The following is a 17658-nucleotide window of genomic DNA, read 5'->3' as shown; positions in this document are numbered from 1 at the left end:
AATCTATATATCTATATATCATCTATATATCAACAATGACAAAGAAATACAAGTATATAAAGGACACGATATTAAATTAGAAATAATTTTGTATGAGAATTCTTAAGTATTTAACACTTTACAACACATCTCTACAGTGAGCTACTTTTCACCAAAGAATCAAGGTCATGTGCAGTTGTTTTCACTGTACATTTCCTTTATTGCTCTGTAAATATCTGTATGTATGTAGTGTTTTTAATTAAGTTTTTTTATTGTTTTATATTAAACATTTTTGGTGTTGATTTTGTATGGCTGCTAAGGTAGGCAGGTAGGTGAGTAAGTAAGTAAATAAATATCTTACACTGGCTCACAAGACAGATTACATGTGCTTAATGTTACATACCTTATTATGTAGGTTAATGTACATTTATACAATACATTTATAAATCTTCCATCAGAGAGAAAAGAACCTGTAAAGTTTTTCATTTGCAGAAAGATTTATCACATTTATTGTAATGTGTAGACTGTTTTGAAGTAGATCTGGTAGCTCATTAATTCCCACAATTTTACATTTTATCCCGAGACTTTATCTTGGAAACTACAGCCAACCAGTATTTTTAACTAAATATTTCTTAAATAGTGAGTCAATTTAGTCAAGTTTCACTACCTTTATTCAGGAGGCATTTTACTTGTTGTTTTTTAAGCTTTTGCATCTCTTATTATTGTACAGTTTGACTCCAACAGCTGAAACACATTATTTTTTTTGTGTGTGTTTATTCTCATTTTTCATGTTTTAACCCATAAAGACCCAAACAGCCACTGTTGACCTAAACCATCTACTGATCTAAACTGTTAAATACCTGTTGATCCACTAATCCTATTAATACATGTAAATAATTGGTGTAAAATACAGTTTGTCATCTTTTCATGGGCATCAGATATGACCCATTTGGACGTTCAGAGGCTTGGTAGTTACTGTGGAAACACTGTCATCTTCTACAACACTGATTCATCAGTAAAACCCATGGAGTTGGATCAATGACAGAGGATGGACACACTTGTTTTTATGTTCCATTATTGATATCTTTGCTGAAAAAGTCACTTTTTCTTCAGTTTTCTCTGTTTCTGATAAAATAACTCTCAGCTGTAATCTGAGTTTTTATGAACATCCAGGGGCGTAGAATTGGATAGGGACGCTAGGGACACATCCCTACCAATATTCAGCTACTACTGTGTACTCACTATCAATACAATAAAAAACATTATTTAATGCCAAACAGATACACTTTTTTAAAGTTATTTTTACTCATTATTTTCATGTATTTCTATGGAAGAGAGCAACTGGTTAAAAACACAGAAAGAAAATTTGTTGGGAAAATACAATAAAACCTCAGATTCTAAATGTGACTCTACGTGTGATTTTATCCATATTTTTGGGGAATAAATTACATATAATAATTGAAACTAAAAGCCTTTTTTGCTTAGGGCAATAACTGTACCATCAAACTCTATGATCACTGTATCCCTAATCTGTTTGTATGTCATGCATCAACATATTTTTATCAGGTGACAGACAGTAGAGAGGAGGGAGGAGGTAGAGGAGGAGAAGCTGGAAATTCACAGGTGAGGTGAAATAATATTGGATATGTTAGTCATGAAAACAACACTGCAGAATGCATTCAATTCTTGTATTGTCCTTAGATATTCAGACATGCATTCTAAACATGTAAATTACCTAATTGTTTTTTCTGACTATGATTGCTTGCTCATTTAATCAGCTCTACATGACATGAAATTATGACTACAAATGTAAAAAACATCAGCTTTCAGGAGTGCTGCCTTGGAGCACTTTTGTGTCCACACCAATGTCAGAATCAAACCTACTCCCTTGTGAACATCTACATGATCAGTGAATTAAATACAGGAAAATACATTATTTTCACTGACAAAACACAAAATACAGAGGATAATGGACAGGCTGTTGAGGTGGTTCAGCAGTATAAATATCTCGGAATGGTGCTGAACCACAGGCTAACTTTTGAATCTCAGGTGGATGCTGTATGTAAAAAGGCTCATCAGAGGATGTATTTTTACCGTAAACTTTGCAGTTTCAAAGTGGATAACACTTTTATGAAAATGTTTTATTCTTGTTTTATTGAGTCTGTGTTGACCTTTTCTTTTATCAGCTGGTATGGGCTACTTACCCTTAAAAATAGGAACAGGTTGCAGGGCATCACCAAAGTGTGCAGCAAAATTGCTGGCACCACACTCACTGACCTGACTGTGTTGTACCAGAGGCGGACTCTGAAGAAGGCTCAGTCAGTCCTGGATGATCCCAGTCATCCCCTTTATGATGTGTTCAGGTGTCTTCCATCAGGTCGCAGATACAGTATTCCTAAATGTAGGACCAATAGGATGAGGAATTCTTTGGTTCCGGCAGCCATTGTTCTGCTGAATAATTCTTTGTAATGTTAGTGCTATTGTTTTTAATGGATTATTATTTATTTATTGTATTTATTGTTGGTTTGTTGTCCGTGTGAAACTGCTGGCTGTAAAACAAATTGCCCCTCGGGGATAATAAAATTTACCTTGACCTTGATTATATTATAATAAATGGAGATAAATCACTTAAAAAAGGTTAAATCTGGAGAAAAATTCATTTGGGAAGTGTCATAAAAGCAGCACTGGGTCTTTATAGGTTAAAGACAATAAAACATTTTTAATTACAATCCCTTATCTTTATTAATAGAAACAGGGTTTTTTGTTTTGCTTTGTTTTGTTTTGTTTTGTTTTTTCTTTTTTCTTTTTATGAAACAGGAGGTTTTTATCAATAACTTTGCAGCAGAACGGGTGAAGTCTGAGTATTTGGATCAAATGTCGTGTTCCCACCTGACCACCAGGTGGCGATGACAGACCCTGGCCCGTCCATCTGAATGTGGGCTCTCTGCCTACAGATGTTTGGGGCGGGGATGAACGTTAACTTAATGATTGACACATTTATTATCCAATAGAACTTTAGTTTTGCTATCTGAGGGCGGGGCCACTGGGGAAAACCCTGCCCTCTGAGTGGAGGCATCAGCAAAAGGCTTAATCAGGATCACACAACAATAATGAATGGAAACACGTCGTAGCCAAGAAAGTTCAGCAGTGACCGTGGGCATTTGAAGGTATCTGTAAAAGGAATTTTTCTGAAAAGTAATGGATTGGCCGGGCAGATCAGGAAGTGCTTTATGGAAGAGAACTCATCTGCGCTTTTATTGTTTCTTCTGAAAGTGAAGTTTGGATGGAAGCTACAGTGGAAAACACTGTAAACCCAGGCGTGAATGGCATTTTGGGACAGTAACACAACACTCCTGCGCTGTCAGCTCTGTGTCCCACTGTGGAGAAGAAGTGGATTATTTGGATGAAGTGGTTGGAATTACACAGGAGTTCTTTTATTCGTATTATAACTTGGATAACCAGTAAAAGTAAGCGTTTCAAAGTGAACTACTAGAGGCACTACTGGGTTAAAATGGGTAATATTGAAAGTGTGGACGGCCAGTCGGAGATGAAGCATCACATCATGCCTCTGAAGGTGCCCATGCCTGACCCCACGGAGCTGGAGGAGAAATTCGCAATAGTTTTGGTAAGTGGGAATGAACTCACATAGATATCACATCACTGTTTAGATGAGTTAAGTGTTTAAAAAAAAAAAAAAAAAAACCTCATGTTGTGTTTAATTCTGATTTTTCTGTAGTTCTTTTGAGTTCCCCAGCTAAAATGCTTCCCAAACTAATCATTTACACCAATTAAAGTGAGTTAGATTGTTTGTTTTTGCCCATTTATTGTGTGGTAACTGATCTGTGTGTTTGTTTTTGTGCGCATCTGTGTTTGCGGCTCATTTTGCCTGCTGTTCCCCCTCTCCTGTGGTTCTTTTGTCTCTGTGAAAAGTCAGACAACTCAGCGTTTGGCTGAGGTGGTAAAGGCTACAAGCGCAGCATGGTGAAAGAGAGACAGAGGAAGAAGAAGAGGAGGGGGGGGGGGCATGATTTTTTTTTTTTTTTTTTTCTTCTACAGGAGACATTACTGTAAATCCATGACAGAGCACATCACTACATTCTCCGTCTGGGTTTATTTAAAGTTTTCTTGCTGCAGGCGAACCATCTGAAAACAACATTTTCTGAATTCCCCCAAAACTCCCACACCCGTAAAGTCCAACCCCCCTCCTCCTGTACACTCCACATCAGGCAGGAGCTGAGCTGTCTGAGCTCTTTGTAATAATGAGCACACAGTCAACACCCACTTCTACCATCTATCAACTCAGAGAAGTGACTCTAGCTGTCATCCTACATCATGGAGACATTTCATTTTCGGTGCACCACAAGAAGGGAAAATACAAATGTTCTTTTTTAGGAACAGTATGAAACAGTGCTGAGAAAGACGTGGGTGATTTAGAATTAGTAGGGATGAACTAATATGTATTTTTTTGGTGTTGTTTCCTCAAAATAGACAGATCTAGCACAACTTCACCTTCTTCCAAGGCGCATGGAGATGAAGAATAACTTGCAACAGGTCAAGAACTCCAGCACTGGTCTGATAAAACAACTTGGTTTAACTCTAAAATTGGACGTTATCAGGATCTAACTCAAGAGTTAAATAAAATTGTTCTGAAGTTATTTTAACTCTTAAGTGGGGCTTCACCAGGGTCTAACTGTAGAGCTAAATAAAGTTGGTTTAACTCTGAAATTGGCCTTCATCAAGGTCTAATTTTAAATAAAGTTGTTTTAAAGTTGATTTAACTCTAAGGTTGGCCTTCATCATGGTCTAACTCTATAAATGAACTCTATGTGACGTGCTGGTTGAGTTCTCGACCTGTTGCAATTGTTGCCTCAAACAAGTATGAACAAACAGAAAGAAAACTTACAACACTGAAGTCGTAGGAGGTCAATGTAGATTCTCTGTTTTTACTTCTCATCAGTCAAAACCATAGAATCAGACCACAGTGATGGATGAACTCATATCCTGTAGTAAAAGTATATGTACAGTTATTTATTGTATATGTACAGTTATTTTTTTTTTCTGTTTACTTTACTGCTGCATTCACGTATATGTTTTAAGGAATGTCAAGTAGAGTATAATTTAAATGTCAAGTATAGTCAGCTTTTCTTCATTTTTATTTAGGCAATGGTAGTGTTTTTGACTGACGGCTGCCTACGTTAAGAGAAGTTTGAAAAAGCCATTTACCGTCCTCAGTGAATGGTCAGTTTATTGTTATTATCATTATTATTATTATTAGTAGTAGTAGTAGTAATAGTAGTAGTAGGCTATTATAAGGGTACATGTTATGACTAGGTGACTTATATTGGACAGATTATTCAACTTCATAAAGAAATTCAAACATCCATCCCTCATATGCTGCATTTGACCGTTGCAGATGTTGAAGGTTGAGGTCATTTTAACCACTCAACATACTATTGTTTAATCTGCAGCGGTGCATAATATTCAATAAGATCATCATATGTTAATAACATCTCTGAGCTCATGAAAAACCTGTTTTAGGACTAATGCATTTACCTGCTTTTCCCTTACTTAATTTAATCCAAATTTTTAACAGGTTATTTACCTTAAGAAAGAGAATAACTTTTACATCATCCCTCCCTCCTTCCCTCAGTTTTATATGCATGGTTTTCATCCTTGAAAAACTGTATTCTGAGCTAAAGTTGTCAGACAAATGTAGTGGACTGATTAAAACAGTAATTGTACAAAAATACGTTGTTCCATCACTAATAGATAAAGGGAATACTGCACTGAAGGGGAGAATTTATCGCTAAAGTGTATTTAATTGATATGGTCCATTGTATTTGTCCTTTTGAAGAGAAATTCTGCCTCTCTCATTGTATTTATGTGACATATTTGTGTACTCTGCTCACCTTCCAGACTTGGATTAATAACTTCATTGCTCCTTGTTTGTAGTTAATTCAGCCTCTGATGTCACAGTGTCATAATACATACGACTCAGATACCTGGATGGTTATGAGGCTTATTCACAGGCCCTTATTTTGTGCTCCTCACTCCAAAATTTCAAGCATAACCACACCCAGCTTAGATTCTCAGCTGTTTAAGATCTTAATTACAGTATCAAGCACCAAGGAGCTGGGATCTCCACAGCTTTACTTAGACTCATTCTTAAATACTTATGGACCCTCCATGTTTCTGGAATGAAGCCATTACTTACTTGCCAGAACTATCAGCAACTCCAGAGTAAAACCCTCATATGAAGAGACTAGCACAGCAAGAGGCCATTCATGGTCTGCTTGTTGACTGCTGCGCTAAGTCGCTGCTATTATGACAATTATACAGTGCACTACACTGTAAGCCCTCCTATGACAGCTCAAGTTGTGTCTTTTTCATGCAGATGACTCATTGCTTGGATAAGTGGGCGATTGTAAAAAAAGACATTTTAGCTGAATCTAAGGTTTTTCCACATGACAGATGAGTACGCCATCTCAGAATGATTTAAAAGTGGAAATATTTCACGTCAACGTACTGTACATGCTGCCTAGAGACTAAAACAGTTTGCATTTGTTTGACTGGCCTGCAACACAAAGTCAATCCCTGTTATTATGTTCAGCCGTGCAGAGCAGATGACTTCTATGCAAGAGGCCATAGACTCAACATTTCATTTGTGTTTCTTACTGGGAAAAGTTTTTCAAGCTCACTTACCCCACCCAGCCCTACCCCATGGTAGCTCCAGATTTCCTTTACTTTGTGGGAAAGAACAACATGCTTGTATATTTTAGTCTTCTTATCAGACAATGGTCGTCACTTTGCCCCTTTTGGCTCTTCTGGTGAGATAAAAGTACATCAAAAGCATCTGTATTTGTGATTGGAGCTCTTCAGGAAGCAAAGGCCGTGACTTAGTTGTCTGTAGATGTGATGTTCCTGCAAAATATCAGACAGAGTAAAAGAGGTATTCAGATACTGAAGCACACTACTAATTGTAAGATTTCTCATTCCAAACCTTACTTAAGTAAACATATGATCAAAATATACATATATTTACTGCTGAGCTCATTTTAACTACTGTATACTAGAGCTGCAGCTATTGATTATTTTTGTAATTGATTAAACTATTGATTATTTTCTTCGATCTGATTAAACAAAAATTTGAATAGGTGGAAAAAATAGTAAAAATGTCTGAAAATGACAAACATTTATTCTTTTATTCAAGAACCAGCTGAATCAACAACCACAAAAATGATAAAAGTAAAAGATTATAAATAGAAATAACTATAACAGTATAAAAATATATATAAAAATATCTCTATACATGTAAACAACAAATTACATTGTTGCAAATTTGTCCAGCTTACTAATTTACTAACAACATAAGATGTAACTAATATACAAACTTTGTGGTGATCCTGGAATCATGTGCATCACAGAAAGCGTCTGTCTGAAACACAACAGTGGCACCAATGTTTAGAGGCAGCAAAGTTAAGGAAACAGCTTCGATTCAGATAACTTGTAATTTTTTTTAATCGATTTGAATTGATTAATTGTTTCAGCTCTAGTGTACACTGTCGGGTCGTTCAATCCACAGTGATGCATTGTCTTCTGTCGGATCATCACATATGTGAAACATTTGTAAAAAGTCAAAAGTTTAATGAACAAATAGGGTTTTAAAGGGTTCCTGTAGCTTATGCTCTCATGCGTAAGAAGTAGCATAATTTTCTGAGCCCGTTGAAAAACACTTAATCCTTCAGTTGGCCACAAACATTCACAGTTAACACATTTGGAGATATATTGGTGTCACTGGGCAGGAAGAGTAAGAAGGACTGTAATCTGAAAAACTATATTGTATTTGTAGTTGACTGCAAGTATTAAAAAAGTGAAAAGTGCAATTACATAAAGAGTAAGCACCTCAAATTTGTACTCAAGAGCAGAATTTAAGTCAGAGTACATAGTTATATTCAACCGTTGACGCAGAGATGTTAGACCGCATTTTTCATCGCTAAATCTTTCCTCAGTGTCTAATGAGGCATAACTGGCATTGTAGCAGCCTCAACAAATAAAATAGTTTCCATAAATGGACATTTTGAGATGGGTAGTTTCCCCTTTTCTGGACAACTGTGTTTCCTGTTCCATGATGGCATGCTGGTGTAAATGGACGTGTCTGCATCTGCGTGGTGGGACTGCCCAGACGTCCCCGTGGACTGACAGCAGCCCATAATGATGTCATGGGTGCAGCAGCAGGCTTCGCCAGTGTAGTAATATCCTAGGGCTAATGACTTTAACAGCATCGCTCTACTGTAGATGGTCGAGGGCAGTGGAGGAGGGGGTGAGACCCCAGGGGCTTAGGCTACTTCATGCGGTTTGCTAATAAAATGCCTGTGTCAGGTCTAACCGGCAGCATGTGCTAAAGGCATCGTCTTCTTTCTCGATTCCTTTGTCCAGCGTCCTCAGACACAGCTTCAGCTCTGTCTTTTGTGGCTGGAAACAGCTGCCTGGCATTTTCCTTTCTTCGTTTTACAGGGGAAATTGCATTGTAGCCAACGCTTGCTGTGGTTGGTTCCCCTTACAATAAGAACTGTGTTTCTGCAAGATGTTACCAATGCATGCCATGTCATTAGTTCAGCGTGTGATATAGATCTACCTAGACCTCACATTTAGGCAGATGCAGATGCAAGGAGAAGCCTAAATATATACATATGTTGGCACCACTGAAAAGCATTCATAGTTTTGACTCCTTTTGCCTCCATGTCTGTGGTAACTCTTACTTATCCTTTGGACCATATGCTTCTGTGCAACTCCAGATGGAACCTCTAATTCAGTCACACAGTCAGTGTTTCCTCTATTCCCTGAAATCGGGCTCAGTGTGGATGTGGCCTACGAGCTAACCTTCTCCATATGACTCTGCCTTTATGAAAATGATGTGAGATGCTAGTGGCACTTTCAAAGGTGTACGTCTGGCCCGGGATCTTCTTTCAAAGTGCCCGATCCAACCAATCCACCGCTGGATTCCTGCGGTCTGGTCTAGGCTGAGGCCACATGAGAACTCAGAGAAGGAAAATTCCCTTTGAACTGGCTGCCTGCCACTGTTCTTGGTTGTAATGACTTTACCAACATTTTTAAACAGTGCACACATATTTAAGAGCTGTTACAGGAGCAGCATGGGATTATTTTTCACCACTTGATTGCGCTGGAAACCATCCTAACCAATTTGTCCGGCTCTACTCAGCTCACCACATCTTTTATGCTCTGACATTTTGTTGCATCATGAGCTTTTCTTTTGAGGTTTAATTGTTCAAGAACAAAGTCTCACTATCAAGTCTCTGCAAATGTTGGGAAAATTGCAGACGGAGGAGTTAGCATTAAGTTAGTTAATCAGACATGCTGACAAAGAGCTCTATCGGCAGGTCTGACATCACTGTTCCTTGATGGCTGAGGTCTAAAGAAAGCTGCAGAGTCTGATAGATGCCAGTCAAGTGGAACTAATGGAGTCAAGCTGGGAGATTTGTTTATATATTGGACATGAACTTAAATCATTTTTATTTGTTTAATGGTTGCACTTTATTTATGAGCTTGTCTACCCCTCCCTTTCCCACACACACATCATCTCCCCATTCCCTTTCTGCTAAAAAGAGAAAATGTGTTTGTTACGTCACTTAAGTTGGCAGAGAGTGTACATCTGGCTCAGCCACCCACCATCATGTCCCAGGAAGAAGGGGATTATGGGAGTTGAGTGCACACAGTTAACTTGGTTTTAAAGCAGCAGGGCAGTGTGCAGGCTGAGGCAGTTCAGCACAAGGCTGTCCACCTGGCTCTCTCCACCCTCGGGCTACAATCTGGACCTGGCTTTATGGAGAGTTTTAGTGCCTGTCTCTTTCCCTGCATGCAGTTATTTTGGAAAGCAAAGGTCAAGTTAAACACCATGACTGAGCAGATGTGTCATGCTCACTTATTGTATTTGAGACTTTTTCCTGATGTATTCCTGAGTATTTTGAGAAATATACCCATTTATTTTCTTACTACAAGTTAAATGAGATGTTATGGTTCTTTCAGACATGAATGTTGAATAAGAAGCGGCTATCCAGCATATGTTAGCATAAACACTTTGATGAGAGTGAAGCAGCTTAAGTCAACTTCACTCTGAAAGTAAAAACTAAAAAAGAAAACAAAAATATTCATCAAAATATTTCTATAAAAATTCAACCACTCAGTATTTCATGTGGCTTTTAATATAAAAAGCAAAGTGTAAAGATGAGAAGTTGTTTGAAGCGACGCAAGCTGGTTACATTTTTTAAGCTAGGCTAAGCTAACATAGCACTAAAAGTTTAAACTACCTAAATCACCTTCACTGAAAAAAAGTCCCATCTGCCTCTGTAAAAGTTAACTAATTTTAATTATGTATCTTGTTGTCATAACACAGGCTACAAAATTGAAAGTATTACAGCAGAACTTAACATTAAAAGTTAAGTTAAGCTAACCAAAGATGACAGTATATTTAGATAACATTCATTCACAAATGTTTTATCAATCTTAAAATCCAAAAAACCTATCAAGTAGCCCATGTAAGTAGTTAAATATATTATTTTTTTGTGATTTGACCTCAGTGTTTATGTGTTAGCATGCCTTTATATGAATGAATTGCATATGTTAGTCATTTTTATTTATACATATGTAAGTGTTTTTAGTATCTGTGTGCATTTGTGCGTCTCAGTGGGGGCTTGCGTGCTGCACTAATGCAGCTGCAGCAAGGCTGTAGGTTGGAGAAGTGGTTTCCTCCCCAATACAATGGGGACTCTGTCAGTCAGTGTTGTTTTAGAAAGGGGGCCTCATCCCCTGGTGCCTTTTGTGCAGCTCCATTCCTTTTACGTGGATGCTCAGAGGAACTGCTGTTTAAAGAGCCAGCAGATTATGACTTGATGCTCATTCTCATTTCTGATATAGTGGTGTGATGTAATTATTTCTTAGGTTTTTCTCAAATGTCTTCACATTTAAACGCTACAACAGCTTCTGCTTCTGCCTCACACCTCAGATGACTGACACATAATGAAGCAAAGGGAAACTTTTGGAACCATATGACTAGTAATATGACCGTGGTTCACATGTGTGCTCTACATCTTGACCTTTTGGTTTTGATTCTTCTTCCTCAATTTTTTTTGTCATTTCAATACTAGCAGCTGTGTCTTATGAGAAAAACTCCTCAAAACATTTATTTCTGCACCGCTCCAGCCCAAATTGTTGCCATTACTCTTACTTGACCTTCATCTTTTTAACTGGGCAGTGTGTCAAAAGGCCTGGCCAGCATGAGTTACTGAGGCATTCATGTACCTGCATTCCTGACATTCCCTGTGAATATCGTCTGTTGGCTGGGGCTTCCCTCGGCCCTGCATGGACGCAAAGAGGAGAACAAACAGGATGTTCGTCACATTGGAATGAATACTATGATTCATGACCAATTGTAGTATTTATTTATAACTCACCCCAGGCCTTTTCCTATATCTTTGTTTGGTTGGTTTAGGTTTGATTTTTTTAACCCTAGGGGAAGTATTTTTGTGAAAAAAAAAAAAGTTTGGAAAAGTGCACGCCATCAACTAATCAGATGTGTGGCATCTTGTGACATCTGATCATTTTTATGAACAATTGGAAAAGTTTTTTGTGTTGTAGAAATAGTTAATTGAACATTTGGATGGCATCAAGTGACACCAGATTGTTTTGTAAATAGCTGTATATTGTTTTCCTAGAAAATGCCTGAGGTATTGCCTGCATTTTCATTTAAATAGTTGTATATAACTGTGTTATTTACAAAATTTTTAAATTTTTTTTGATGTTTGCAATTTATATGTTCATTCTAAGTTATAAAAATGGTTAATTCTACATGTTTTTGGTGAAAAACAGTGAAGAATGTAACAAGTCACACAGGATATTGTGCTGAAAAAATGATACCAAACAAGGCGAGGTAAACAGTTTTTTAATGAGAAATGTAAAAGGCAAAATCAAAAGTATTCAAAAATGGCCAATATACATTCAGACTCCTAAAGGCTACAAAAGGTTTTACGTCACTGTTGTAGTTGTCTGTATCAGTTCAAAAAATGTAATATAAACAAGTTCAGTGTTGCTAACTTTTGAAGCTTCAACATCGGGCTTTGGAAAGACCTTGAGTTGGAGATGTTTTCCTCTTTATCTCAAGCTGTGACTGTTAGTTAGGCTTCAAAGACGCCTGTGAAGATAATGGTCTGTACCTTAAACGCACCACGGCTGCTGCTATCACTGCTGTCTCTCAGTGCTGGATTAGCAAATAGGTTGTGGGAGGTGCTTCTTGATTTATTGACCCAAAATCCCATTTCTCCTAGGATGGCGCTTTAAGTGGAAGTAGAACGCTCATTTGGTTTTGCGTTGCCAAACATAGATTGGAGGGAAAGTTTCTTCTGTCAACAAAGTGACTCAGAGGTCAAAAATTACAAAATTTGAGTTCATGGGAGAAGAGAAAAGGTTTCAACACCCATTTAGACCAGAGTAGCCGCTCTGTGTATATTTGTTTCTTTCACTTTCGATTAGGATGAAAACTGCTTAAGATGGCTGAGAACTTCACACCACAGCAATGTTGTGGATTTAATGCTTCATTATTGAGTTTTAAACTGCTTCATCTATCACAGAAATAGCTTTTAGTTTTGACTTTTGTTCTGTGTTATTTATCTTAATGCTAAAACAACTGATGAATTAAGCAAGTGATCAAATAAATGGTGAAAAATCAACACTATGTGTTAAAATCATTAATTCTGAGCCATTCTTTAAAATATAACATTAGTCATTCTTTCATCTCATTTTGATAGACTTAGACAAAACAAGCTGTTATAAGATGGTTGTTAATGGTGAATTTATAGTAGATTAATAGTAATGCAAATTTAAAAAAAAAAAAAAAAATCTATATATATTTTATGGATGATTTACTGGCTACATGAACTGAAAACAAAACATGATTCAACAATACTCTGTCCTCACTACAACTATCTACCATATATGACTGGAGAAACACACTAATAATTCATATATATAACTTCACGTCACTTTAGTAATTTGAGCATTTTGCAGAACTTTAAGAGAGCACAACTTTAATTTGATAAGTTGCCCAGCCCTATTCAATAGTTTGCAAAACTTTCTAATAGATAACAGAATTTTAGTTTAACCTTTAAGAATCAACTGTGTCCCACTGGTTTTACTTAATACATATCTTGACTGTAAACATGATGAGAATGTTGTTTGGTGTCTGATAAGTGGTTTACATATAAAAGAGCTGCATGCTCTTACCTGTTATGTTAATATCTCAATAAACAGATGGTTCACAGAGGTAGTTTTATCTGCTTTGTAAACAAGGTCCTGCATCAGTGGGTGTAGAGGGTGGGGTATAAAGCTACATGAACCCTTTACTTCTCTGCCTGCTAGAAAAACAACTCCTCTGCTTTCTGTGTTTGGGAGAGGTGGTAGCATCTGCTTTGTTGCCCCCCCTAGCATCTTTGTGCAGGACTCATGCTTTGTTGTGATTGCCAGGTTTGGGTTACCTCGCAAAAGAGTGATAGGCTGATCAGATGTCTGCTTGGAGAAAGAAGGGCAGTGTTTTCTCACACTCTGCTCTCACACTTTCAATTCTGTGGGGCTTACCTGCAAGCTGGAAAAACACCTAGTTTTCATTCATGCAGAACAGGCATTGTCGGGGTGGATGTGCAGTAACACACGCTGATATCGCTGTATAACAAACCTGACATTGCTCTGGCGCTCTTTGATTTCCTGAAGAGTCGAGGAAGTCCCTGCAGCTCTGTGACGACAACGGCAGCCTCTCATCCTGTCTCCTTCTATTGTGTTTCAATACATCGGAACAGGAGAAAACCAAACAATAGCGCTCGCTGACATTTCATTAATAAAAAGCTAGTGGGATAAACATATCACAGATGCCGTCACAATGTGATTCACGTTGACGGACACCCGAATTAAGTCATTTCATCAGGTCATCTGGCTTTGTCAACCCCACCTCATATCCTCATATGCACACAGACGCCCAGAAGTCACATTGCCTGATCTGTCATAGAATTTACCATAGTACAGTTAGCTATTTATTCCTCCTTTTTCCTATTTTCTTATGTTAACATTTATATTGAGCTGTATCCAGACACTGTTGGCTTGGGCACTGGAGCATCCTGTTCTGTTGTCATTGTAAGAACCTAAACTATGCTCAGTTAATATGCTTAAAGAAAACATGGTGATTCCAGGTCCCATATTCATTTTGTTTTCTTTGCCTCCTTTCTGGCTCTGCTTCATGATGGGGATCAGTGATCTGGCTTCTTCTCCACGCTTAAGACAGCACCTACAGCTTTTATATACAGCTTCACTGGTCGGCCAAGTGTTGTCCTTTCTTACCAGATGATTTAACATTTTTTGGTTGTTCTTTTTCTTAGTTCCCTTGCAACAATACAGAGGATTTTATTTATTTTACATGAATAAAAGACAGCTCTAAGCACTATCAGCTGCAACCATAGCAGAACCATTGTGTTTCCTGTTCTTAAGATTGAAATTTTAGCATTAAAAAATCCCAAAGAGGTAACATTTCAGTGAATTTCCCCCTGGGGATCAATAAAGTTTATCTGTATCTGTATCTGTAGCTGTATTTTATCGTGTGAAGAGAGTAGTGAGAGTTGAACGCTAAAGGAAACAGGATCTGCAAAAGTGATCCAACAGGTTGTAACAGTTTTTTATAGATCTAAACTATTGAGACAGTTGATGATAAGGCAGGGAGTTTATTTTACACCACCTAAAAACACAGGTTGTCATACTATTATTGTGTGTTTTAGTGTTTTGTTCTATTACTTATAGTACTAATATTTTAATATTCCAACTGAACTGTTGTATTCTAGTGTTGGTTTTTATATTGTGTCTGTGTTACTCAGATTTACACCTTTTCGTCATCTATAAAGCACCTTAAATGACTATTTGTGACAAATCATGTTGTATTGGAATTAGACCTGAAATTGATTAATCAACTTGAATTAAAAAAAAAAAAACATATTAAATTACAATTTTCTAGAATCGAAGCTTCATTTCGCTGCTGCTAAACATTGGTTCCACTGTTGTGTTTCACATGATGCCAAGATCACTGCAAACAACATGGAGCGTAGCTCAGAAGAAACAACAACAAAAAAGGCAAATATGTGTATATGCTCACATTTATTCATTGTAACCATGACTTACTTCTTTAAACTTCTAAGCTTTCACAAAAACATTTTAAAAATGTGGCTTTATTTTTATAAGACGTATGTTTGTTAGTTATCTTAAATTGTTCGCTAGTTAGTAAGTTGAATACAAATTTGTTTAAGACTGCTGTGCACATATAGTTTATAGTCATTTGACTTGCTGTTTATATGTATGTTGTTATTTCTGTATTGATATTTTTATATATCCTTTTACTTTCATAGTTTTTGGTTGTTTCAGCTGGCTCTGGAATAAAAAGACAAGTTTTTTGTCATTTTCAATTTTTTTTTTTTCACCTATTCAAGTAATCGTTTATCAAATTGAATCAAAGAAAATAATTGACAGATCAGTCAATCCCAAAAATAATAAATAGCTGCAGTTATATTTGTTCTATTTATATGTAATGTGCATACGTTTTGTGTATTGTTGTGAAGCTCTGCCAATGAACACCTTCCAGTCTATGTTGTGTAGTAGGTCTTTCCTAACTGGGCCACACCCTGATGAGCAGACAGTCCCAGTTTTCGGGGGTGTAAAGGGCTGTCTGGGGCCCCACGTCTGCACTGCAGCAGGCTCTGACCAGCATGTTAAACTCTTCAGACACCCACTCCTTTCCCTTTTCTAACCGTGAGCTGATGACAACCAAGTCTGGCCTGCGTAAACATATCAAAGCAGATAAAGTCCATAGTCTGGCTGTTCTGACTCACTGATAGAGCACAGAACAGACATTCATTTAGTGAAGCTGGGAGACTCATCTCAGGTCTGAACATGTGATTGATGATTACAACCTGAGCTGTTAAATCGATCTTTGTATTTTCCTTATAAAACAATATTTTCATGTGCTGGTGAGTAATGAAATAGGGTTGAGTTGGTGCTTCTACAGCCCTGGTAATTTTCCAATCCAAAAGCACAGAACTTGACATTTGGTCTCGCAAATATTTGGCATTTAAGCTTCACGAATTAGTCAAAAATGTCAGAGCTTTATCATTGAGTTTGTTTATTCACTAGTCGTTGTTGAAACTCTTGTAAATATAAAGAAAGCAAAAGTTGAATCCAACAGGAAACAGGATTTAGTTTCTTTTCATCCACTAAGATTTGATTCCACAAAATGACCAAGTGATGAGATTTAGCAGAAATATTCATATCTGAATAAACTAACACCTCAGCCAGGGCGGCCTCTATAAAAACTAACAGCCAAAGTTTAGTGTGTGGTGGTGTGATATCTTATCCTGACTGAAAGTGCGAAGCTGTAAGAAAGATCAGGGGGAAACATCCTGTCGCTCTTTTCCATTTGTCTCTCTGGGAACCTCAAGCCGCAGAGTTACAGGTCATAAATTCGGCTCAGGGCTAATTGTAAATCAGGTCGGATTAGGAAGCTGTCGGGTTGAGGGCAGATGGAGTTGCCCCGTTCACCCTGATGCCTGAAGTGACCATGGGGTCTTCGGTATCCACCTCTGGTTGTGGGGGTCTGTGCGTGACTTGAGTGCTTTCTGCAGTCCTTGATTGCTTCCCTGGACTTCCCTGGCCTCCTTAACCGGCAACCTGACCCCCTCAAGTACTTTAACTGTTGAGTATTTAAAAACATCCATGTTCCTTTGTCAGGCTCAGATGACTCTGTCTGCTTTAGCGTCTGTACCATCTATGCTTAGTTTGGCCCAGAAATGTCATTTTTAGTCTAAAAGCTTATTTACGTACAGAATTTTTTTTGTATCCTGAAGGTTATTTTAGCATAAATTTCAATCAAATCTTGGCAGGAAATAGTTGAAAAAGTTTGATTATAGTTTCTTAGAGGTAAATTTATACAACCATTTGTCTGTCCAAGAAAGCAACAGTGCAAAAAATAAACAATTTAGACGGCTGAAAAGATTTTAGAAGGTGAAACTAGCAGGCATTTCAGTGTTTTTTTTCTTGACTGACGACCTGAACAGACAAGTGATTATCAACATTTTGCCATTTGTCTTTGAACAGCTGTTAAAGTACATGACTTCTTGTGCTTTTCAGTGGATTGATTAATTGATTTGATTGATTTGATTGATTGATTGATTGGTTGATTGATTGATTTCCTGCTTTAACCTTTGAAGACATGAGCAGCTTCCAGGGAACAAAAGCATCAACTGATCTAAGATGTTTAAAAACTTCTGAACCACTATTGGATTGGTATAATAATAATAATAATAATAATAATAATAATAATAATAATAATAATAATAAATTACATTTATAAAATACTTTTCATTCAGCAGAATCTCAAAGTGCTACAGAGAGAACATAAAATTGTAATATTTCAGGTAAAATGCAGTTTGTCAGCTTTTTAGGGGCATTAGATACATCTTTTTTGGACATTCATAGGCTCTGTATTGAAAGTGAAACCACCATCATCTTCTGCAACATTGATTCACAAGTAAAACCCTTGTAGACTTTTATGATGATGTATTTTGCTGAAAAAATCTAAATTTT

The 17658-nt window shown here is 37.2% G+C and overlaps 1 protein-coding gene across 5 annotated transcripts in view; it reads left to right on the top strand.

Annotated features, from left to right (window-relative positions):
* Window positions 1–3081: 3081 nt before the first annotated feature.
* The window catches only part of fmnl3 (formin-like 3), a 40356-nt gene continuing 25779 nt past the window's right edge, over window positions 3082–17658 (top strand). For 3 of the 5 annotated variants that reach the window (XM_030139716.1, XM_030139717.1, XM_030139715.1), the window contains exon 1: window positions 3491–3604. In XM_030139716.1, coding sequence (XP_029995576.1) covers window positions 3491–3604 — 114 coding nt within the window. Of the gene's footprint in view, window positions 3605–17658 lie in introns of all 5 variants that reach the window. The other 2 variants (XM_030139718.1, XM_030139714.1) reach the window with 1 other exon arrangement.

This window comes from Sphaeramia orbicularis, chromosome 7 (assembly GCF_902148855.1).
Source record: "Sphaeramia orbicularis chromosome 7, fSphaOr1.1, whole genome shotgun sequence".
In the NCBI taxonomy this organism is placed as follows: Eukaryota; Metazoa; Chordata; class Actinopteri; order Kurtiformes; family Apogonidae; genus Sphaeramia; species Sphaeramia orbicularis.
Note: the sequence above shows the minus strand (reverse complement) of the source record. Positions and strands in the feature narration are given on the sequence as shown.